The following is a 24,395-nucleotide window of genomic DNA, read 5'->3' as shown; positions in this document are numbered from 1 at the left end:
TGCCTGCAGCAGGCACAGAATCCCCACGTCCTCTCCCTGCAGAATCCCCACGTCCTCTCCCTGCTGAAACTCCACGCCCACGTGCCTTACTCTCTGCCTTCTTCATCTTGCTAGACTGATAAAGATAGGCAGAAAAGTTCAAAGGGGGGGCTTAGTGTGCTTATTCCTGAACAGCTGGTAACAGGTATAAGAAACACTATTTTTATGAAGTGTGTGTGTGTGGACTACACTTTAGTATGAGCTAATGTGGCCTACACAACTGTCAAATGGAGTGTTTGGTGAACTTTATTTTGTTTTTTTTCAAAAAAACTAAAATGATGTGACCAAAGATTTGAAAGTGATAGTATCACAAACTTTTTGGAGCTATTACAATGCAGGAAGGTAACCTACAATGCAAAAGATGAGGCTCCAAAAAATAGGGTAATACTAATCTGGCTGCAGCTGAATGGCACAAGCCAGAAAAAAGGCTCCTCTATCTACTATATAGTGTTTGCAACCAACCAATGTAGATGTATACGGATGGATGCACACTAATAGGAGAATGAAAAATGAGCTGCAATAAAAGAACAATGTGTGAGGCAGTGACGCACGCTGAGCGGCCTATAACCTGACGTAGCTGTAGGACACACTACAGCGCGAGCTGCACTCACACACAGAGACCTCTCAGACAGCCATGAACAGTGCAGCAAACTGTGCGCTAGCACTGAAAGGCTGCAGAGAGGCTCCGCTGTCTACTCCTATAGTGTTTGCAACCAACGTATATGGATACGGATGGATGCACACTAATAGAAGAATGAAAAATGAGCAGCAAAAAAAGAAAAATATGTATGAGGCAGTGACACACGCTGAGCTGCCTACAACCAGACGTGGCTGCAGGACACATTACTCAGTGTGAGCTGCACTCACACAGACCTTGCAGACAGCTGTGAACACTGCTGCAAGGCAAAAGAAAGCTACAGTGGTGGATTATGTAGCCTGGGTAAAGCACGCTATGATTGTGAAAATCGCTATCTCTAACTGTCCCTCAGTTTTGAACAGCAGCCTGTCCCTAACTGAATTCACAGCAGAGTGAACCCAAAATGGCGGCGGCTTTTATAGTGCATCATGACATCATTTCAGCAGCAAATCACAGCCATGCGAGTAGTTAACATGCCTAACAGGATGTGCCCACACTTCTGAGGATTGTCATTGGCTGAATCAAATCAAACTGGCTCATAGCATTATGGGAGCTTCCGATTCCGGTATTCGATATGCTTAAAGTATCGGAACTCAGTATCGGAATTCCGATACAGTGAATATCGGCCGATACCCGATACTTGCGGTATCGGAATGCTCAACACTAGTTATGACCTCACTGGCCTAGTCAAGAAGGTGAAAATGAGCTTGGGGTGAAGGTGTTAATATGGGATTAAGTATTTTGAAGCTGACTTTTCTAGTGCTTTTGCATCAGTAGAGATCTACGTCTTGTCTGGGCAGTGAGACCTTCAGCATTTAGTATGTTCATTACTGTGCAAACTGAAACCTCAGTGTCTGCTGCTCCAGATCTTGCTGCAGGTTTTTTGTTTGTTTTTTTTCAGTCACTGGAGTTTTTCTGGTGGAAGCCAGTGCTAGCTGTCAGATGAGGCACTGCTACGTACTACTGTCATGAAGGTGCTGAGACTGCAGTAATTATTTACTGTCGTTTTGTGTAGAATTTGGATAAATTATTTGTTATGTTAAGCACATATAACTATATCCACTTTTGTTTGCTTGATATACACATACCTGCAATGTCTTCCATATAGCTAAAGTTTTCACACAATGGTAAGCTGACTCCTTTCACATACCGGTGGTGGTTTATATAATGTCAAGGTAGCTCTCTTATCAAGGCAAAGGTTTGAAGGTTCAAGTTTTGCGCTCGTCTTTTTTTACTTATGTAATAAAGGCAACTGTTTTACCTACAAAATGTAAAAAATATTTTAGGAAAAAGTGTCATTCACTTTGGCGTTTCTCGGCTGTCCGTGCTTTATATGTTCAGCAATTCATTTGTAGAGAATCTGTCAGGATGATTTGCTCTTATAATATAGCACTAGCGCTTTATCAGACTCCTAATAAGAGTTCCTATCATCCCCTCTGTACACTGTTTTAATATTGCTTAGACACCCACCGTATTTAAATTACCTTAACTAGTCAGAGAAGTGAACGCTCATCCAGGAACAGTGAAGCCTAATCCTTCATTATAATGCATTAAAAGCTGTGATTGACATCTCATTTTAAGTATTCAAGATCTAGGAGGAGAGGGACTTACTGGGATGTTGACCATTCCTCTATAGGCATTATAATTCTGCAGTTAGTGGACGAGCGCCCTCCTCTCCGACTAGTCAAGATGATTTCAATATGCCGATTGGCTATCTATATTAATCTGTACTTTTTGACAATTTGCTAGGATAGCTGACTACATTAAGTGGATGAACCATTAGTAAGCTTCCTTATACTATTCTTGTGGTACGTAAGTGATAAGTTAATCACAATGTGATTAACATTTTAATAAACCATATTTTAGGCGCCCTACTGTATGTCCAAACACATTTTATTTTTGTTAACCACCATAAATGCAGTTATCAGTAAGGTTTTGATCCCTACGAGTTGACCTGTGTCCGTAAGCTTCAAGTAATTTCTCTAAATTTCTAATTTATTTTTTTTTTTTGCTAAATTAGCAAAAAAATAAATCCTATTACTCTAGCATATAGGAGGATTGATCACAAGAGCATTATATCAGCAATTGATTGCTTTATTAAAATATTTTATGGTAGAGATGAAATTATTAATGTAGTATTTATTACATAATTGCCGTAACATTTGCGCGCTGGCTGGCGCGAGCGTGGGGAATGTGGCCCCACTGGAGGGCAAACCAGACTACCCTGGAAGGGGCGTAACTAAGCAAGCTACCTTGGTTCACTGGAGCCTCTGATGGTGAGGTGAGGTTTGTATGTCAGGTAGGTGCCAGGTGCCACTCCAGGGTGGTGTCTGGCTGCGGCTGCTGATCCCATTGAGGGACAGGATACTGCGAGCAGGTGCGGGCTAGTACATACTGACATGACGGGTACTCTAGCGGGCACGGCTGAGACACTGGCGGGCTGAGACACTGGCAGGCAGGACAGGAACTGACTCAGTAGTGACAGGACAGAGACTCGGAATGGGATGAGTAGCATATGTGAACAGGTAGGGGGTTGTTCACACTGGCGGTGCAGTAATTGGTTCAGGAAGGACGGGAACATAGACAGGTATGAAGGAACAGGTTGGGACCTGTTCACACTGGAGAAGCCGGTACTAACTAGAAACCAATACAGACGGCTAGGACAAGGATCCGCAAGATACGGAACGGAAGCAAAGTAGAACCGCAGGATTGCGGAGCAGGGTAGAACTGCAAGGCTGTAAGGCTGTGGAGAGGCGCTGCAGTTTGCAGTGTTCTGCCTTCTTCCACGTATGACGCTGTGTGGAGTCCAGCATACGGCTTAACCTTTCATCCACTCCCAGAAACAAGACTGTAAGGGTGATTAAGTCTATTATTTATTGGGATGATATGGACAACGATGGGAGATGATGACAGATGGATAATTCAGCAGATTGTTGTTCAAAATGTGGATGATTCAGGTAAAAACTACAAAAGACAGACAATACAGCATGTCAGTACTTAGACAGTATACAATACGAATACTGGCAGGTAATAGCAATGCAGGGTACTATCACAACAATAGCAATGATACAGGATGCTGCTATCATGCATTATATAAGAGCTGGGCAATATAACATACACAGCAGCAAAGGGGAAAGAAATATCTAACACAACTTTTGGCTGCCAGCTTTACACTGACTGAACAGAGGATGCATAACTAGAGAATGCTCATAACAAACATGCAGTGAATAACATCACAGGAGCTGAGCATGCATTGTAAACATCATGGGGGGCTGCATTATGGCTTCTAACACAGATGCATAACTCATAATTGCATTATCCTTACCAGAATCTGCTTGTTATAGCAATGATTTTGCAAAGAGCTGAGCTAAACACATGTGGGCTGCTCAGGAGATGCTGGAGAATGGTTACATGTTGTTGACCAAGGCTAGAAGAAGGGGCGGTTATGAACAATTAACCATTCGGGGAACAGAAAATTCCAAACAAAGGAATAAAAGGAGAAGGGCAACTTATTACACCTACTGGCGATAGCTGGAACAGCACTTAAAAATATTTAGTTGCACAAAATGGGCATAACACTCCCCCGCTTGGCATCAATGGATGCCACTATTTGACTCTTTTGGGGATAATAGTACAAGTTCAGTAACTGGTCTGAGGAACAGTTTGTTCTCCCCAAGTTTGCTCACTTTGACCTCTACCTTGCACACTTTCCCATCCTTGCTGGGAAGAGGCTTGGTAACTAGGCCGAGTGGCCACTCATTACGATATGACTGAGTGTCTTTGACAAGTACCACATTGCCTGGTTGGATGTTTGGGCGGTCTTTTTGCCACTTTGTCCTGGTTTGTAGAGTGGAGAGATATTGTTCCATCTGTCCCAGAAGACATTGGACACGCTTTGTACTTGCCTCCATTTTCATCTGAAGAGATCCTTATTGTTGAATTCTCCAAGTGGAGCTCTCGGGACACAGGTTTTCTGCGTGAATAGCATTGCCGGAGTAAGGACAGTTGGGTCTCCGGAATCGCTGGAGAGTGCTGACAGTGGCCTGGCGTTCATGATAGCCGATACCTCGGCCAAGAACGTAGTTAAACTCTCAAGTGAGTCTGGTGTTTGTTTGCAAGAAGATTTGAATCTAGTATCTTACGTGCTATGCCTATCATTCTCTCCCAGGCACCTCCCATGTGCGAAGAGTGTGGCGGATTGAAAGTCCAGGTGTATCCTTGCTCACCTAGGTACCTTTCAATGTTAGCGATGTACAAATTGGAAGGGATTTGGAATTCTCTTGCCGCTCCAATAAAATGCATACCTCTGTCGGAGCGAATATGCTTCACAGGGCCTCTGATTGCGGTGAAGTGTCGCAACGCATTTATGAAACTTGAAGTGTCCATAGACTCAATTACTTTGATATGAACAGCTCTGATGGACAGACAGGTTAATAGAACTGCCCAACACTTTGCTTTGGATTTCCTAGTGCGTCGAGTAGCTACGGACCAAGGACCGAATACGTCAAGTCCAACGTTAATGAAGGGGGGTTCGGTACTGAGTCTTTCGGATGGAAGATTGGCCATCTTCGGATTTTGGAGCAAGCCACGGAGTTTGCGACACGTAACACAGTTGAAGATGAGTTTGCTCACGCTTCTCTTTGCACCGACTATCCATAGACTAGCCATCCGCAGATTCCCTTCAGTGAACAAAACAGCATTGGTGTCTCACTAAGTCATGGTGATGCTGAATGAGCAAAGTTGTGACGTGATGACGTCCAGGGATTATTACCGGGTGTTTCTCTGAAACTTCTACCTCGGTTTCTTGAAGACGGCCACCCACTCTCGGCAGCCCGGCTTGGTCAACAGTTGGAACGAGCTTCCTTAGCACACTGTTTCCAGGAATAGGTTGTCCCTTGTTGAGGTTGTCTTTGACTATTTGCATTTCCATGATGTCCAGGAACATCCTATCTTCTATGGACATCGCTACCTTGTCGTCCTCCTTTGTCCTGTGGAAGACCGTACCTCCCCTGTGGTCTTGTTCACCTTCGCAGGCGTGGTCTTCATTGGTAGGTGCTGAAAAAGGGCAAGGTAATGGAGTGCTGTTTGGCAATTCCTTTACCAGCAGACTATTGTGACATGGCCAGAAGAGAGATGGACGTCCACTTTCTAATGTGCTGGTAAGCATACTGTTGACTGAGGCTGACTTGTGTGCTCCTCCTAGACAGATGTCTCCTATGATGACCCATCCAAGGTCGAGCCTCTGTGCGTACGGAGCGTTCCTAGAGCCATTTATACACTCTCTAGTTTTGTGGACTTGTATATCTCTTCCCAGGAGTAGAGCTATTGGGGTTCCTGGATCCATCTCAGGTATCAGGTGGCCTATACGCTTCAGATGGGGGTGATGTGTTGCCACCTCCCATGAAGATATCTCTGACCTGTTGTCAGGAATCTGGTTGCACTCCAGGATGGTCGGTAGCGATAGGCAGGTCTGGCCATCTATAGACTCCACCTTGTATCCGGTTGCTTTTCTCCCCGCCGTCTCAACGGTACCTGAACACGTCCTCAGGGTGTAGGGAGAACCAGGACCTACAATGCTGAAGTTGTCAAAGAAGATGGACCTGACTAGAGACCTGTTACTTTGGTCATCCAGGATTGCATATATCTTGAAGGCTTTGTCTTTGCGGCCTGCAGGATAGACTCGTACAAGGCAGATTTTTTAACAGGATCTTCCTCCTGTGAGTCCCCTACAGATCTCTGTACATTTAGATCTGACCTTGGGGTTGTCTTGGTCAGTATCCTGCTCCCCATCGTGCTTCACTGCTTGCGACAACACTCATGGAGGTGATCCAGGGTGCATGGCTGTATTGTGATCCGTGCTGCTGCACTCTGCACATTTCACGCTAGCTTCACAGTTCCTGGCAAAGTGAGAGGTTGTGGCACATTTGCAGCACATGTTGTTCTCCTTGAGGAAACCTTTGCGATCCTCCAAAGTCTTCTCCTTGGTGGCTCTGCATTTTAGTAGAGGATGTGGTTTCTTGTGTAGAGGACAATGTTTACTAACATCCTGAGGCTTGCTCTCTTCTGGAGGGGGTTTATTCACCTTGTGAGGAGGGCCTGTGGAAACAATGTTGGTTTTGTGGACTGCCACGGGTGTTTTACCGGGTTTGACACCAGGGGCAGTGGAACATGACAGAGTAAAATCAAAACTAGGGTCATTTCTATTCCTAGATTGGTGACAAAATCAACAAATACAGTGAAAGGAGGGAATGATACATTATGATTTTGTTTATACTCTGAACCACATGTAATCCACTTTTCTTGTAGGTTGTAAGGAAGTTTCTGTACTATGAGATTGACACCCTTAGCGGTGTCTAAGAATTCCAATCCAGGCAAGTCTCCTTCCTGCTGGGCAACCTGCAACTCATTCAATAAATCTCTCAGTTCTCTAAGCTTTAAGGTACTCTCATACTTAGCGATGCACCAGCGATCCCGACCAGCGATATGATGCGGTCAGGATCGCTGGTGCATCGCTAAGTGGTCGCTAGTGAGCTGCCACACAGGCAGATCTCACCAGCGACATAGCAGCGGTCGGGGGTCGTTACTTACCTGTCAGACGAGGCGATCCTGACGTCCACGCGTCGCTCGTCGGTGCCACAGGAAGCCCAGCAGGAAGCTGACGAGAAACGGTCCAGGATGTTCTCGCGCGATTAGCGATAACCAGCGGGGGAGCCGGTCGGAGGTAAGTATCAGACATAGCGATATCGCTAGCAATATCGCTGCTGCGTCACAAAAACCAGTGACGTTATAGCGATATTGCTAGCGATATCACTTAGTGTGACAGGCCCTTTAGATAACCTTTAGGTCCTATCTTAGGAAAATCATCAATTCTTTTATATAAAGCATTCTCTGACTTCTACTGTCCCATAGCATTCATCAAGTCTTTCCCACACTTTATGTAGGGCTGTGCGAGGATGCTTTACATTAATGTCTCTCAGTCTTTGGCATGCTCGACTGACTCACTTCTGAGCCACTTTATCAGGAGATTTAACTCCTCACTACAAGAAAGGTCCAGACCATGAATGACGTTCCGGAATGAGGCTCGCCATGACCGATAGTTCTCAGGTTTGTCAGTGAACTTCACAAGTCCTTTTGTAACCAGATCTCGGCGGGCAAAGAACTTTACAATTTCCGTGGTGACTCGGTCAGTGTTGGCACGAGCCGGTGTGTAATAGTCATGTCTAGTGTGTGGTGCATCACCATACCTTTAAGACGGTTCTGACTCCGGATAGTCTGTGCGGTACCTTGTTGGTGAAGGTGTCTCTTTAAGGCCCGATGGGAGCTGTACCTTCTCAGTGGAATGGTAGCTGTGGTCGACATCCCTGTGCTGGACATCTCGCCTATGGTAGTGAGGCTTGGGGTTGGATCGCTGGTAATCGGCATGGGCTGATCGACATACTCTGCGACGTGTTGCGCTGGATCTTGCTCTAAATCTGGTCCGAGAATGCTGCTCCGTCTCTCAGAATCAGGTTTTTTCATAGCGTCCAAACACTCAGCCTTAGCTATTGCAGCTGCTGTCTCTTTGTCTCCAGCAAGTGTTTCTAGTTTTGCCTGCAGGCATGCGGTTTCAGCTTGCAGACATGCGGTTTCGGCTTGCAGACGTGCGGCTTCCGTATCTTGATCTGCTTGTCTCAGCATTAGATGCATTTCTGGTTCGACGAAGGAAGATCTTGCTTTGGCTGCCTCAGCGCGAGCCACAGCAGCTAGCTCTGTTAATGATGATCTGCTGGAGCTTGCTCGTGACCTCGTTTTGAGTAAGGATGTGCTTTTCCGAGACATTGTGCATTTAGCTGAGTACTGCTGAGTATATTGGAGGGAAACAGTCTATGTATGGCGGGCAAGATGTAGCACTTCTTAGCGGGCTGCAGTAGCATTCTGCGGCTGTATGGCGGCTGCTGTGATAACCCGTATGCGGAGCAGTGTGGGTGTTAGCGGTCCCGTACAGTCTATGCAATTACTGCATGCGACCAGCGGTCCTTTACTGAGCCCTGGACTCTTATTCCCTGCGGCTGTATGACGGCTGCTGTAATGCCCGTATGCGGTGCATTCTGGGTGATAGCGGTCCATTACAGTCTGTGTAACTACAGCTTGCGAACAGCGGTCCGTTTAACTGAGCCCTGTGCTCTTGGCTCTGTGGCTGTGTGGCGGCTGCTGTAGTACCCGTATGCCTAAGTAGTTTGGGTGGTAGCGGTGCCGTATGGCCTGGGTAACCACCACCTGCGACCGGTGGTTCCGTTTTTACTGAGTGTTCGGCTCTTATCCCCTGCAGCTGTATGCAGGCTGCTGTAGTACCCGTATGCAGAGCAGTCTGGGTGATAGCTGTCCCTTACAGCCTGTGTAACCACCGCCTGCGACCGGCTCCGTTTTTACTGTTCTGCCTTCTTCAATGTATGACACTGTGTGGATTCCAGAATACGGCTTAACCTTTCATCCACTCCCAGAAACAAGACTGTATGGGTGCTTGTCTATTTATTGGGATGATATGGACAACGATGGGAGATGATAACAGATGGATAATTCAGCAGATTGTTGTACAAAATGTGGCTGATTCAGGTAAAAACTACAAAAGACAGACAATACAACATGTCAGTACTTAGACAGTATACAATGCACGAATACTGGCAGGTAATAGCAATGCAGGGTGCTATCACAACAGTAGCAATGATACAGGATGCTGCTATCATGCATTATATAAGAGCTGCGCAATATAACATACACAGCAGCAAAGGGGAAAGAAATATCCTAACACAACTAGTGGCTGCCAGCTTTACACTGACTGAACAGTGGATGCATAACTAGAGAATGCTTATAACAAACATGCAGTGAATAACATCACAGGAGCTGAGCATGCATTGCAAACATCATGGGGCACTGCATTATGGCTTCTAACACAGATGCATAACTAATAATTGTATTATCCTTACCGGAATCCACTTGTTATATCAATAGTTTTGCAAAGAGCTGAGCTAAACACATGTGGGCTGCTCAGGAGACGCTGGAGAATGGTTACATGTTGTTGACCAAGGCTAGAAGAAGGGGAGGTTCTAAACAATGAACCATTCGGGGAACAGAAAAATCGAAACACAGGAATAAAAGGGCAACTTATGACACCTACTGGCGATAGCTGGAACAGCACTTAAAAATATTTAGCTGCACAAAATGGGCAGAAAATGCTGCTAGAAGTTCTGCAGCAGCAATAGCTACAGAAGGGAAATAGAGCTGAACTGCAAGGTATGTGGAGATGAGCTGCATCAAGAGGTTCTGCAGCACGGATCTAATACCTGACAGCACAGCAGGGCTTCTACTTTATGGTGAGTGCTCCCTGTATAGCAGGGGTCCCCAACCATCGGGCCATTGCAGTTCTGTTGCCGGTCTGCTGAGCCACGGTCAGAATGCTGGACACAAGGGGAGCCGGCGGCTGTAGCACTGTAGTGACAACTGCAACCACCGGCTTCCAGAAGACATCGATATTCACCCTCAGTTCCTGCATCCCTGTTGGGCGCGGCAGCTTCATCCAGTGCTGAGCGGTCACATAGTACCACTCATTAAGGTCATGAATATGGATGCGACTCCACTCCCATAGGTGTGGCGCCCATATTCATGACCTTAATGAGCGGTACTATGTGACCGCTCCACACAGGAAGAAGCTGATGTGCCCGGATAGAGATGCACAGAAGTTCAGCGAGGGTGTGAGGGTTAGTATGATGGGACCGTCTTGTTGCAGGAAAACAAGCCCAGTGCTCCCACTCATTCAAAACCTATGGTGAGTTGAGTCACATTCACATTATAAATGTTATAATTAAATAAGTATGCACTACTAAACTACAACCATGTCCATAGCCCGCCCCCTTATGACCAAAGCCCCACCTGTGCCACACCTCCGTCCCCACCCTGCCGGGTCATGAAAGAATGGTCTTGCTTGAAGCCGGTCCCTGGTGCAAAAAAGGTTGGAGACCACTGCTGTATAGGACCTGTGGTGAGGTCCTGAAGAGGGTGGGCTGGAGCATCACAGCACATAGCCCTCCCTCTTCATGATGTCATCACAGGTCCTGCAGACACCACACGTCAGAGGGGGTGTGCCTGGCTCCTGGGCATCTTTCTACTCACATCATGGGGTAAGCATTAGAGCAATTAAAGGCAATTTGGTGTGCAATGTCACTATGGCAGCCCCAGGGACTTTTTTTCATGATAGGCATCTTTGACAAATCTGACTTTCTTTTGGTAATATGTGCATTGGGTCAGCATAATTATTGATTTGCATTGGCTTTAAATATTTTTTTCTGTAATTATTATGGCTGATAAGGTGCACTGATATCTTTATGATTTAAAGTGCCAATTTTATTACCATGATGATAGTCACTATGTACATGCATTGATGCTATAGACCAGGGTTCCCCAACTCCAGTCCTCAAGGCCCACCAACAGATCACGTTTTCAGGATTTCCTTAGTATTGCTCAGGTGATAATTGCATCTAATAATTGATAATTGTATTCTAAGTGATGATAAGTGGTGATAATTGTTTTCTAAGCTGAATGTACCCAAAACTGGTGCAATTTAAACTTTGCACCTAAAGGGAACCTGTCACCAGAAAAAAAACACTATTAACCTGCAGATATGGGATAAATCTGCAGCTTAATGGCATTAACCTGCCCGGCTCCCGCACTTAGCCGAATGCTGCCTGCAGGGAGGAAATGAACTTTATTCCCCAATCAGCATTCCGGTTTCAGTCACAGGGGTGGCGCCAGTGCTGGTTCAGTATAGAGAGCGGCGACTGTAACTGCGCCTCCTGCCCTGACTGACAGCTGGCCCAATGCAGAGTGGGTGTCAGTCAGTGCAGGGGGCGCAGTTACAGTCGCTCTCTGCATATACTCAGAGTGATCACTGAAACAGCACTGGCGCCGCTCCCGTGACTGAAACCAAAATGCTGCAGGGGGAAATAAAGTTCATTTTTTCCTAGCATCGTTCGGCTACGTGTGAGTGCCGGGCAGTTACTGAACGCTATTAACCTGCAGATTAATCACATATCTGCAGGTTAATAGCATTTTTTCTGGATACGGGTTCCCTTTAAGAGCTTAGTTTATTGACTATGTATGCTCTGTAGCTGTGTTTATATGTGTAAACCAGTAAAGCTAAGTTCCTGTAACATGTTCTCTCATGAGGCTTCATTTGAAAAGAATGTCGCCATAAATATTTTAGCCAGTGAGTGTGGGTCACAGATTTTCCATTATGAGATACATAGCACTGTAGTAACTTCTAATAGCATATGTGTTGAAACTTACTCCAGTAGTGAATTAAGCTAGGACTGCAAAGAGGTTGATGAGGCAAAGCTTTACTATGAAATATGTGATTTTTGAACTTTTTTTTTAAGTCAAGAAAACTTAGCAACTGACAATACAAGTTTCTTTACAGTGCAAAAGTTACAATAGTAATGTAATCCACAATCATTAAAGCAATGTTGTTATACATAACCCCTGTAATTTAAACTGAGTTAACCTCCATCCCCACCATTAAACCCTCACCCCCTCCATCCCAAAGGACCACCTACTACCTTAGGTTCATGGAGAACTTTTCATAAATAAATCCAAACTGTAGACCAAGAGTGATTTTAATGCTTTGATATTTGTATCCTGGTAATTGCACAAAAATATCATGTACATGTACATGCGACTCTCAAGTAACGTATTGGCCTCGATTCATTAAGACTGGTGTTTTGTACACGAGTCATAAAGAGGGTAGTGCAGCACTAATATACACCCGATTCATTAAAAGAAATCTATCATTAGGCTCAACACTCCTAAGCGGTCTATATGAGCATGTAGGTCATAGAAAGTTTAGTAAAATTATACCTTGATATCTGCAACCTGATGTTTTATTCCAGAGTACGGTAATCCACATTTTCTTTATATTTAAATTACCTGTTAAAGGGAATCTGTCACCCATTTTTAGTGCTATCATGTAAAGATATAACCCAATTGTGCGTCCCATAAGGATTCTATTAGGATTTTCTATTCCCCCTGACCCCGCACCTTTGACGCATAAATACCTTTGTTATTTTGTTGGAGATGTATGCAAATCGCCGCGGTCTGGTCCAATGGGCGTGGCTTAGTCGCCTTCTCCCCCCCCCCCTCCTCGACTTGCTGAACGTAATCTTCATCTGTGAATATCACAGATAACATTGTTTTCCGCGCTTGCACATTGAAATAGCCTCCGGCACCTGCGCAGTTTGCTTTACCCAACTGTGGGCGAAGCATATAATCGGTACTGCTAGCGATATCGCTATGTCTGATACTTACCTCCGACCGCTCCCCCGCTGGTTATCGCTGATCGCGCGAGAACGTCCTGGACCGTTTCTCGTTGTCAGCTTCCTGCTGTGGAGACAAGCGACGCGTGGACGCGGGCGGGAGGACGTCTTCCTCACCTCGTCTGACAGGTAACTAACGACCAACGAACCCTGTGATGTCGCTGGTGAGATCTGCCTGTGAGGCAGCTCACTAGCGACCACTTAGCGATGCACCAACGATCCTGACCGCGTCATATCGCTGGTCTGGATCGCTGGTGCATCGCTAAGTGTGACAGTACCTTTAGTCAGCGCCTAGTAGTGGCATTGCCTAAGCGCCACAGTGCACCCAGCTCCTCACATGTGTTAGCGCCAGAGTGTGCCATTCAGCACAAGGCACTACCATACCACATTTACTGCAGCGTCCGTCAGAGCTTAGGTTGGTTAGTGGCGTCCGCCAGTGCAGATCTGCATGCACTTTGAGCGGTTTATCTTTAGTTACTTTATCCTGGCATCGCAGTTGCGACACCGAACGCTAGTGGGTCTAGAGGGACTCTAGCCATGTGTCCTTGTGGCAGAGTCCTGTGACTGTACACTAGCACTCACCTTGCCGAGCTCTGTGAGTGTTAACAGGCTCCGGCATTTGTTCCGTGGTTCTGTGCAGTAATAGAGTCCGCCTCTGTGCACACCCAGGTGATGCTAACCCGCCTGTGTTCAGTTGGCATATTGCCATACAGTGTCCGCCATTACCGAGCAGCAGGTAACAACTCTGCATGGTGGACCCCGGGCTGCGAACGCACCTTGATTCCAGCTTTTATTACTTGGTGTGTTCCGCTAGCCCTAACCTTATACAAGCGCCATTGTCTGGCTAGTAATGGTGGACAAACAGAGACTTCACAGGTACATCCAACAGCAGCTGGAGGGCAGGTTGGCGGTTCTCAAGCGCTCAACCTCAGCTGTGGATGTAACTGCGGTCACTATTCAGGCAGCTACGGAGGCTGCCCTCCCGTGTGTCCACAGCCATCCCTACCCCGACTTTGTCCCGCCTTCCACTGCTCGAGAGGTTCTCGGGCGATGGCACTTCTTGTAGAGGTTTCGTCAGCCAGTGTACTATTCATCTTGAGCTGCTGGCTGCTCGATTCCCCTCCGAGCGGGCTAAGGTGGGATTTGTTGTTTCCCTCTTGTCAGGCAGGGCTTTGGAGTGGGCCACACAGCTGTGGGAGCGTGGCGATCATGTGGTGAAGAGTGCCTCGCAATTCTTGGCCACTCTGAAGCAGGTCTTCCTGGGACCGCGAGTCACCCATGATACCTCGATCCAGCTGCTGGCACTGTCACAGGGCTCGTCCTTGGTCAGCCATTATGCCATCCAGTTCCGGACCCTGGTCTCAGAGCTGGAGTGGTCAGATAATGTCCTTATCCCCATGTTCTGGAGAGGTCTGGCTGATCATGTGAAGGATGCCCTGTCCACCAGAGAGATTTTCGCCACACTGGAGGAGCTTATTACCGTCTCCACCCGTATAGACCTTCGCTTCATTGAGCGAGGGTTGGAGCGGGCACAGTCTAGGCAAAGGTTTAAGCTAGCACCTAGTTTTTCTAAACCTCTGGAGTCTTCTGATAGGGCGTCCGAGCACCAAGAGGCTATGGAGGTTTCTCGCGCGGAATCTAGGTCTCGGTCCGCTCGAACACCCGTGGTCTGCTATGTGTGCCAGCAGTCTGGTCACCTTGCCTTGATAATGCTCCTGTCTAGTGGTCATTGGAGGAGGCTTACTAGACTCAGCTCCGGTTTCCTCCAAGCTGTCCTTTGAGGGGACACTTGAGTTTGGTTCCTCCACTCTGGCGGTGGAGGTTTGCGTGGACTCTTGAGCAGAGGGCAATTTTATGTCTGCTTTCGCTCAACGGCACGCAATACCCCTGGTTAAGCCATCTAAGCCAGTCACCGTCAGAGTGGTGAAAGGTGCTACTCTACCCTCACAGATTACCTACCAGACCATCCCATTTATACTCTCGGTGTCTCGATCCCATCAGGAGATGATATCCCTCCTCGTCATGCCCGAGGGTATCGATCAGGTCCTTTTAGGGGTTCCCTGGTTACATTTTCATTCTCCCCAAATAGAGTGGTCCTCGGGGAGAATTGGAGTGAATCCTGTGAGGTTAGATGTCAGAGGGAGTGCGTTCAGGTAGCCTCCACTGAGGTTCCCGCAGATCTTGCCTCTCTCCCTAAACACTATTGGCAGTATGCAGACGTGTTCTTCAAGAAGGCGGCGGAAACCCTTCCGCCTCACCGCCCCCTATGACTGTTCTATTGATCTCTTGCCTGGTGCTGAGCCTCCCCGGGGTCGAGTCTTTCCTTGATCTCTCCCGGAGACAAAGGCCATGTCTCAATATATCAGGGAGAATCTGGCAAGGGGATTCATTAGGAAGTCGGTGTCACCAGCAGGGGCGGGATTCTTTGTCCAAAAGAAAAATGGAGAACTACATCCCTGCATCGATTACAGGCATCTTAACGCCATCACCGTTAAGAATAAGTATCCTCTGCCCCTGATATCGAAACCGTTTGATAGGCTACGGGGAGCGAACTAAACTTGATCTGCGGGGGGCTTACAACCTGATTCACATCTGTGAGGGGGACGAATGGAAGACTGCATTTAACACCAGGGACGGGCACTATGAATACCTGGTAATGCCCTTCGGGCTCTGTAATGCTCCGGCCGTCTTCCAAGACTTTGTGAACGATAACTTCCGGGATATGCTCACCACCTCGGTAGTAGTCTATCTGGATGATATCCTCATCTACTCTCCAGATATTGACTCTCACCGGCAAGATGTTTACAAAGTTTTCGAGCTCCTATGGGCAAACTCCTTCTATGCCAAATTGGAGAAGTGTGTGTTTGAGCAGGAGTCCTTGCCTTTCCTGGGCTATATCATCTCCGCCCAGGGACTGGCCATGGATCCTGCCAAGCTACAGTTGGTGATGGATTGGCAGGAGCTCCATTCTCTCAAAGCGGTGCGGTGCTTTATGGGGTTCATTAATTACTATCACCAATTCATCCCCCACTTCTCAGCGTTGGTAGCCCCCTTGGTGGCCCTCACCAAGAAGGGAGCAAATCCCAAGTAGTGGTCGGAACCTGTCTCCAAGGCCTTCTCCATCAAGTCCCATTTTGCTAGCGCTCTCATTCTACATCTCCCCAATGTAGATAAACTCTTCAACTTAGAGGTAGATGCCTCTTCTGTCTGTGCCAGAGCGGTCTGCTTTCAGAAAGACGCTCAAGGTCTGAAGCAACCCTGCTTCTTTTTCTCTAAGACCTTTACACCGGCGGAGAGGAACTATTCCATCAGGGACAGGAAGTTGCTAGCTATGAAGTTGGCCTTCTCGGAGTGGAGACATCTCCTGGGGGGGGCTCGGTACCCTTTCCAGGTGTTTACCAACCACAATAACTTGGTGTATTTGCAAACTGCCCAGCAGCTAAATTCTCACCAGGCCAGATGGTCCCTATTCTTCTCTCGGTTCCACTTCACCTTCCACTTTCTCTCCGGAGAGAAGAACGTCTGGGCCGATGCTCTCTCCCACTCCGTGGTGTCATCGGAGGAAGAGGAGCTCTAGCTGAATGTCCCATCCGAGAGCCTGAGGACCGTGGCTCCGGTCGCCCTCGAGTCGATGCCTCCGGTCAAGACATTCGTCCCTGCCTGTCTGCGAATGGAGGTCCTTTCTTGGGCTCACTCGTCCAGAGTGGGTGGACATTTTGGAACAAAACAGACCTGTGAGCTTCTGGCGAGAACGTACTGGTGGCCGCATATGGCCCGTGACGTCGGAGACTATATTCGGGCGTGTGTCTCTTGCGCCCAGAATAGGTCTCCTTGGCAACGGCCCACTGGGCTACTTTACCCCCTGCCGGTGGCGGACAGTCCCTGGGAAATGGTCGGCATGGACTTTGTGGTGGGACTGCACTAGTCCAATGGCAGCACGGTCATTTGGGTTGTCACTGGCCATTTTTCCAAAATGGTGCACTTAGTGCCTCTTTCTCAGCTACCTTCTGCACGGGCCCTGGCAACGTTGTTCATTAAGCATGTCTTTCGCCTACACGGCATGCTGGACAAGATTGTCAGTGACCGGGGCCCCCAGTTTGCTTCCCTGTTCTGAAGAGAGCTCTGTTGCTTGCTCAGCATTGAGCTAAATCTCTCCTCTGCCTATCATCCCGAGACGAACGGGTTGGTAGAGACGGCCAACCAAACCCTGGTCGCATACCTATGACATTTTGTCTCGGCCCAGCAGAATTACTAGGCATCCTTGCTACCGTGGGCGGAGTTCGCCTTGAACAACGCTGTGGCCAATTCCACCGGTCAGACCCCATTTCTCAATTACGGCCAGCATCCGCGCATCCCTGTCCCCATGCCCGTGTCGTCCACCGATTCTAGGGTGGCAGACTTGGGCGGTGGAGGCACGTGACATTTGGGACCGCAGTCATGATGCCATCCGGGCCTCCAAGGAGAGAATGAGGGTCTCCGCTGACGCACACCTCTGCCCCCCCCCCCCGTCCTTTGCTCCCGGTGACTTGGTGTGGCTCTCCGCCTGTAACATCAGGCTGTGGGTTGAATCCACTGTTCGCGCCTCGCTACATAGGTCCCTTCAAGGTCCTTGAGCAAGTCAACCCTGTGGTCTGCCGTCTAGCCCTTTCTCCACGCCTAGGTATCAGACACCTTCCAAGTATCCCTCCTTAAGCCCATCCACATGTCCCGGTGTTCCGAGTCATCTGCCAGGACATCAGGCTTGTCCTCGGACGAGTATGAGGTGAATGCCATCGTGTTGCAAGGTGGTACGTGGCAAAAAATATCTGGTGGACTGGAAGGGTCATGGCCCAGAGAATAGGACCTGGAACCTGTGGAGAACATCCGTGCTCCCCTGCTCATTGCGGCCTTTGAGCGTAGTGAGGCTCAGGGGGGAGGGGGCCTAAGGAGGGGGTAATGTTAGGCGTCGGGTTCCTGTCTCTGCACAGGAGCAATCCCGAGCCTTACCTTCTGCTGTCTCCTATTCAGTCCAGACCGCAGAGGAGGCTGCTCAGTAAAGACGTCGATCCCGGCGTCTTGTCCAAGCAAGTGCTGTCGGTTTGGTTGCTGCTGCCATCCCGAGGTCAGCTTATAGCAACCTGCGCTAGCCCAGCTAGCAGCTCCAGGGACTAAGTCCCGCTTTCGGGCTACTGAGCATGCCCGTGGGTCGACCTGTCATTGGAGGTCAGGGGTCACATGCTCAGGTCCTGTTGCTTTCCTGTGGAAGGTCCATGTGCTCGGCCAAGCACTAGTATAGACAGTATTTTGTACTCTTGTGTGTGTGATTATGGATGCTTGAAACTGGTGACTGACTCATTTAAGGGGGCTTCACACATAGCGATATCACTAAAGCGTCACCGATTTTGTGACGCAGCAGCGATATTGCTAGCGATATCGCTATATGTGACACTTACCTCCGACCGGCTCCCGCGCTGGCTATCGCTGATAGCGCGAGAACGTCCTGGGCCGTTTCTCGTCGGCGCCAGCAGGCGCCGACGAGCGATGCGTGGACACAGGCGGGAGGACGTCTTCATCGCCGCGTCTGACAGGTAAGTAACGACCGCTGCTACGTCGCTGGTGAGATCTGCCTGTTTGGCAGCTCACTAGCGACCATTTAGCGATGCACCAGCGATACTGACAGGGTCGTATCGTTGTCGGGATCACTGGTGTATCGCTAAATGTAACAGTTGCCCTATGACTCCCCTTGGTTGTGCATGAGATAGTTAGCAGAGTTAGAGTCAGGGCTTAGTAGTGGCATTGCCTAAGCGCCACAGCGCACCCAGCTCCTCACACGTGTTAGCACCAGAGTGTGCCATTCAGCATAAGGCACTACTGTATCGCATATACTGCAGCGTCCATCAGAGCGGCGCCATGCGCTTTCCAGTCCTAAGTTTAGGCTGGTTAGTGGCGTCCGCCAGAGCGGATCTGCATGCACTTTGAGCGGTTTATCTTTAGTTACTTTATCCTGGCATCGCAGTTGCGGCACCAAATGCTAGTGGGTCAAGAGGGACTCTAGCCCTGTGTCATTGTGGCAGAGTCCTGTGACTGTACACTAGCGCTCACCTTGCCAAGCTCTGTGAGCATTAACAGGCTCTGGCGTTTATGCTCCGTTGTTCTGTGCAATAACAGAATCAGCCTCTGTTCACACCGGGTGATGCTAACCCGCCTGTGTTCAGTTAGTATATTGCCATACAGCGTCCGCCATTACCGGGCAGCAGGTAACATGTCTGCACGGTGGACCCCGGGCTACGAACGCACCTTGATACCATCTTTTATTACTTGGTGCGTTCCGCTAGCCGTAACAAGGCGTTACATAGAGTATCATTTCAAAGCTTAACAGCAATTGTTAGATGTGCCAAATTCATTAGAAAGAATCAGCGATGGTCAGACACTCGCAATTCTCTGAACTACGTTAAAAATATTGTGAAACAATTTCAGTACAATATTCCTCAACATAAAATTGCACCCTATACAGTACATAATAGTCCCAAAGATTCAACAAGGCCAGCTGTCAATATTGGATGCTCATGATAAATCGGCCCTGCATTAAAAATGTGGATCATTTTATCATGCAAAACTTTGCATGAACTCAGGAATACTTCCTGAAATCATTATCTGCGAACAGTTTGCCATGCAATCTACAACTGTAAGTTACAGCTCTGTCATGCAAAGAAGAAGCCATATATCAGAATACGGTAGTCGAGACGTGCTGCTGTCTTCTTTTGGCCATGAATCATTTAAAATTCACAAAATGGAAAAATGTTCTATGTTCAGATGAATAAAAATTTGAAATTCTTTATGGGAACCACAGACGTGTCCTGCGGACATAGCAGGAGAAGGACCATCCACCATGGTATCAGTGCACAGTTCAGCAGCCTGCCCCTCTAATAGTATGGGGTCACAGTAGTATGGCATGGGTAGCTTACAACTCTTTAATGACATAATTAGTGCTGAGCATTAGATAGATGTTTTAGAACAAAATATGCTTCCATTCAGACAACTTATATTTCATGGAAGGTCTTGCATATCTCACCAAGACATTGCTAAACTACATACAGCATCCATCAAAACATCCTGGTTTTGCAATTAAAGAGTTCAATAAATGAACTTGGCCTCTTGCTGTCCAGACCTTTTACCAACAGAAAAAAAAATGGCATATAATGAAACTAAAAATCCGTCAAAAGAGAACTAGGACTGTTGAGCAACTAGAATCCTACATCAGACAAGGATGGGACAATATTCCTCTCAAATCTCCAGCATTTGGTCTCCTCACTTCATAGACGTTTACAGTCTGTTGTATAAAGAGGGGATGCTACATACTGGTAGACATTGCCCTGTCCATACTGTTGAGACGTTTTGCAGCCATCAATTTCTAAATTACTTTATTTTTCAAATGAATTGAAAAATATCTATCTTTTAGCTTCTGATGTTTTATTTTTGTTGTGAATAAAATATGGCTATAAGAGATTTCCAAATTATTGCATTCTTGTTATCTTTACATTTTACACAGTGTCCTAACTTTTTGGGAATTGGGATTGTATATGCTCATGTAGATCCTGCAAAGACTAGGCCATCCATACCTTTAGATAATCCTTTCTTCCATTACCAAGACATCTGCATTGAAACAACATGCAAAGGACGCTTAAGTGCTTTCAGCTTGCGGAAACTCTTCCAAAGCCTCTGTCACTCTGGCTGTACTCTCCATCCACCACCATCTTCTACTGCTTGACTGACAGCTCCTTTACTTGAAGTCGCCCAACAAAAGAGCTGTCCGTGAAGCATAAGGTGATGTTGGTCGAGGAATAGAACTGGAGCATCAAAGGCTCTGGTAGGGTTTCCAGAAGTCTTAAGCTCTTCAACTTCATTTGCTTATTGATTCAAATGCAGATTCCTGGGTGATAGAGGAACAGACTGGCTAGGTAAAGGTGTGGATGAGGTTTGCCTGAGCTACAGGCACATATAAACAATTTGGGAGGTGAAATCATGCTGTCAGATTCCCTTTAATGTTCACATGAAGTGTTAGAGCTCATTCAAATGAGATGGAAGTTCCAGTCCCCCTCAGTGTAAGATAAAAGATTTCTTGTACTGTCTTGTTAGAAGAAAATAAGCACTTGAAGGCCTTACTTGGCAGATACCAGCTGAGAGATCTGCTTATGGATAATACTGCAGTGTCAAACTCTGTTGGGTAATTTTAGACAAATGTGTCATGTGTGACATGAAAAAGATGGCAGGCTGTACATTAGTGATTTCCTCAGTGCTCCGAGCAGGTAGTAATGTGCTGGGAAGTGCTCTGTCAGGGCTGTATCCTGCGATAGCATTGGGAAAATCTGTTTGGAGAGAAATGACTTTAGTCAGAGTAGAATCCATTTGCAACGTGTGCCTCCTAACATCTTTCAGACAATGCATTGTATTAAAGAGGCATTTTTTGATTAATGTTTTATAAACACTTTTCGGAATGACAGCTTAAAGTTCCTCTAAATGCGTGGCTCCATAAAGTCAAATGCCGTCTCATAAAGTCTCGTCAGAGTCTTTCAATCAGTGTGACTTAGAGTCCCTACCTTTAGAGCATTAAAATTAGTCTGCTTCATTTCTACCGCTCCAGCGATAGCCAGATGAAGAGACCTGTGGCCTCGCATTTGCTGAAATGTGTTATCTGGAGTGGTTTTTATTCTCGGATATTTGTGCTCTACTTTTCTGTCATCCAGAGTGTTGTGAGAGGCTATAGTTTCACGCATCATTCATTTCACCAGCGCTAGTTCATAGCGTTGTAGAAATCAAAACTTTGTTTTCTCCCATCAACCTTTTTCCTCCAAAACTGTTGTGTACCTGTTACGACCTATTACTATAACCACCGTCCAGGACACGGCACTGAGGAGTGGGGCCGAGCACAACTAAGAAATTCATCAAAATGAGTAATGCTAATTATGGCATAATGTATTGCCTGCTGTAACTTACTCTGGTGCACGGCCTCTAAAATAGGCTCCAAATTCATCAAGAGGTGCATGCTTCTTACTGAATGTGGCGCATCTTAATCTAGCCGACCTTTCATCAAGGCAAGCTGTTCTTCATAAATTCGTCCCTTTGTTTCTATTGTGAGAAATATAAAGTGCTTGAGATATTACATAATAGAAGAGTAGATGATATTCTACACGATCTTCTTATACATGTTCTATAACACCCGACTGATCTCTGACCTGATGTGATGTATGCTGTGAGAGATAAGTGGTAAGTGTTCATTTTCAGATAAGTAATAGAATTGTCTTTGTCTCCAGGTATTCCAATGCTGAAGATTGTGTTTGCGGGATATGAGCATCTCTCATTAATATCTGTTCCCTTACTGATTTATCACCCGGCTCAGATTCTACTTGGGAGCGTATTAGTGCCAACAATAAAATCCTGGATGCTTTCCAGACAAAAGGTAATGTACACGGCTTATTGATCATCACACTATCGGAGTGTTCTGGTACTGAAGTAGTGCAAACAATTGTTGACGGTGTTTAGGGCTATGTACGCGTCGGCACTGATTGTTGCCTGATTTTGCATTTAAGGAGCAATCTATATAGTATGCATTTCAGACTTGGCAAAACTATGGGAATAAAGCCGTACTTGTGTATGAAACGTGTGAAGGCAGCAGGCATATGAACATGTGGACCTGAAATCACGACTACACCTGAAAGTCAGCAGGGGGTTGAAGCTGTGTTGATGCATGACAACCATTGAACACTGCAGCATCCAGGACACAGAGACCTGACATCCAGCATGTATTACTGGAGGATACGACATCAAAAGTCTGAAACAAGGAGAAGGTCCTGCAGTCTAAAATTTACTGAAACTTTTCTTTACAGAAGCAACCACTAACATAAGTAACAATTGTATTATTTGTCTAGTGTCTTTAGTCTTTAACCTGTTCACCCCCAGCATTTTTAGTTTTTGTTTTTTTTAATCACCCTTTTTAATTCATATCATTTTGGGCTACATAAGACATTTTGATCACTTTTTGTTGCATATTTTTAGTGAGGCACGCTGACTAAAAAAAAAGGCAAGTCTGCCATTTCAACTTTTTTCTCAATGCAAAGTTTCTCATACAGGTTAAGTAAGTTTGATGAATTGGACTTTGACAGACATCGTGATACCAAATATGCTTATTTAATTAGTTTTATGTCTTTATTATTAAAGGGGGACAAAGGTGTGATTCAAATATACACTGCTCAAAAAACATAAAGGGAACACTTAAACAACAGAATAAAACTCCAAGTAAATCAAACTTCTGTGAAATCAAACTGTCCACTTAGGAAGCAACACTGATTGACAATCAATTTCACATGCTGTTGTGCAAATGGAATAGACAACAGATGGAAATTATTGGCAATTATCAAGACACCCTCAATAAAGGAGTGGTTCTGCAGGTGGGGACCACAGACCACATCTCAGTACCAATGCTTTCTGGCTAATGTTTTGGTCACTTTTGAATGTTGTTTGTGCTTTCACACTCGTGGTAGCATGAGACTGACTCATTGACTCTACAACCCACACAAGTTTCTCAGGTAGTGTAGCTCATTCAGGATGGCACATAAATGTGAGCTGTGGCAAGGTTTGCTGTCTGTCAGCGTAGTGTCCAGAGGCTGGAGGCGTTACGAGGAGACAGGCCAGTACACCAGGAGATGTGGAGGGGGCCGTAGGAGGGCAACAACCCAGCAGCAGGACCGCTACCTCAGCCTTTGTGCAAGGAGGAACAGGAGGAGCACTGCCAGAGCCCTGCAAAATGACATCCAGCAGGCCACTAATGTGCATGTGTCTGTACAAATGGTTAGAAACCAATTCCATGAGGATGGCCTGAGGGCTCGACATCCACAGATGGGGGTTGTGCTCACAGCCCAACACCGTGCAGGACTCTTGGCATTTCCCACAGAACACCAGGATTGGCAAATTCGCCACTGGCGCCCTGTGCTCTTCACAGATGAAAGCAGGTTCACACTGATCACATATGACAGACGTGACAGAGTCTGGAGACGCCGTGGACAGCGATCTGCTGCCTACAACATCCTTCAGCATGACCAGTTTGGTAGTGGGTCAGTAATGGTGTGGGGTGGCATTTCTTTGGATGGCCGCACGGTGTTGGGCTATGAGCACAACCCCCTTCTGTGGACATCGGGCACTCACACCAGGACTAACAGTGGGGGGGGGGGGTGATGCCCAGCTGACCCAGTCCCTTTCCATTAGCTTATGCTGAGCAGCAGAATAAAAGTATATTTTTAAAAGATTGAATCATTAGTAATGTAATTTAAGAGATTATCAAAAAGCAGAAAATTGCATTCATACCGCTATAGTAGCAATTGGGGACGGTCCGGGAACTGGTTTCC

The 24,395-nt window shown here is 46.8% G+C and overlaps 1 protein-coding gene across 3 annotated transcripts in view; it reads left to right on the top strand.

Moving 5' to 3' along the window:
* SLC10A7 (solute carrier family 10 member 7) overlaps positions 1 to 24,395 on the top strand; it is a 264,784-nt gene that overhangs the window by 229,800 nt on the left and 10,589 nt on the right. For all 3 annotated transcript variants that reach the window (XR_012232376.1, XM_073576231.1, XM_073576223.1), the window contains one exon: positions 22,308 to 22,453. Coding sequence is in view for 2 of the 3 variants with exons in the window: in XM_073576231.1 (XP_073432332.1) it covers positions 22,308 to 22,453 (146 nt within the window). In the remaining variant the exon portion in view is untranslated. The remainder of the gene's footprint in view (positions 1 to 22,307; positions 22,454 to 24,395) is intronic.

This window comes from Dendrobates tinctorius, unplaced genomic scaffold, assembly GCF_039654945.1.
Source record: "Dendrobates tinctorius isolate UK_male_01 unplaced genomic scaffold, ASM3965494v1 ptg000008l, whole genome shotgun sequence".
NCBI classification, from domain to species: Eukaryota; Metazoa; Chordata; class Amphibia; order Anura; family Dendrobatidae; genus Dendrobates; species Dendrobates tinctorius.
The sequence above is the reverse complement of the archived record's forward strand: the minus strand, read 5'-3'. Positions and strand labels throughout refer to the sequence as shown.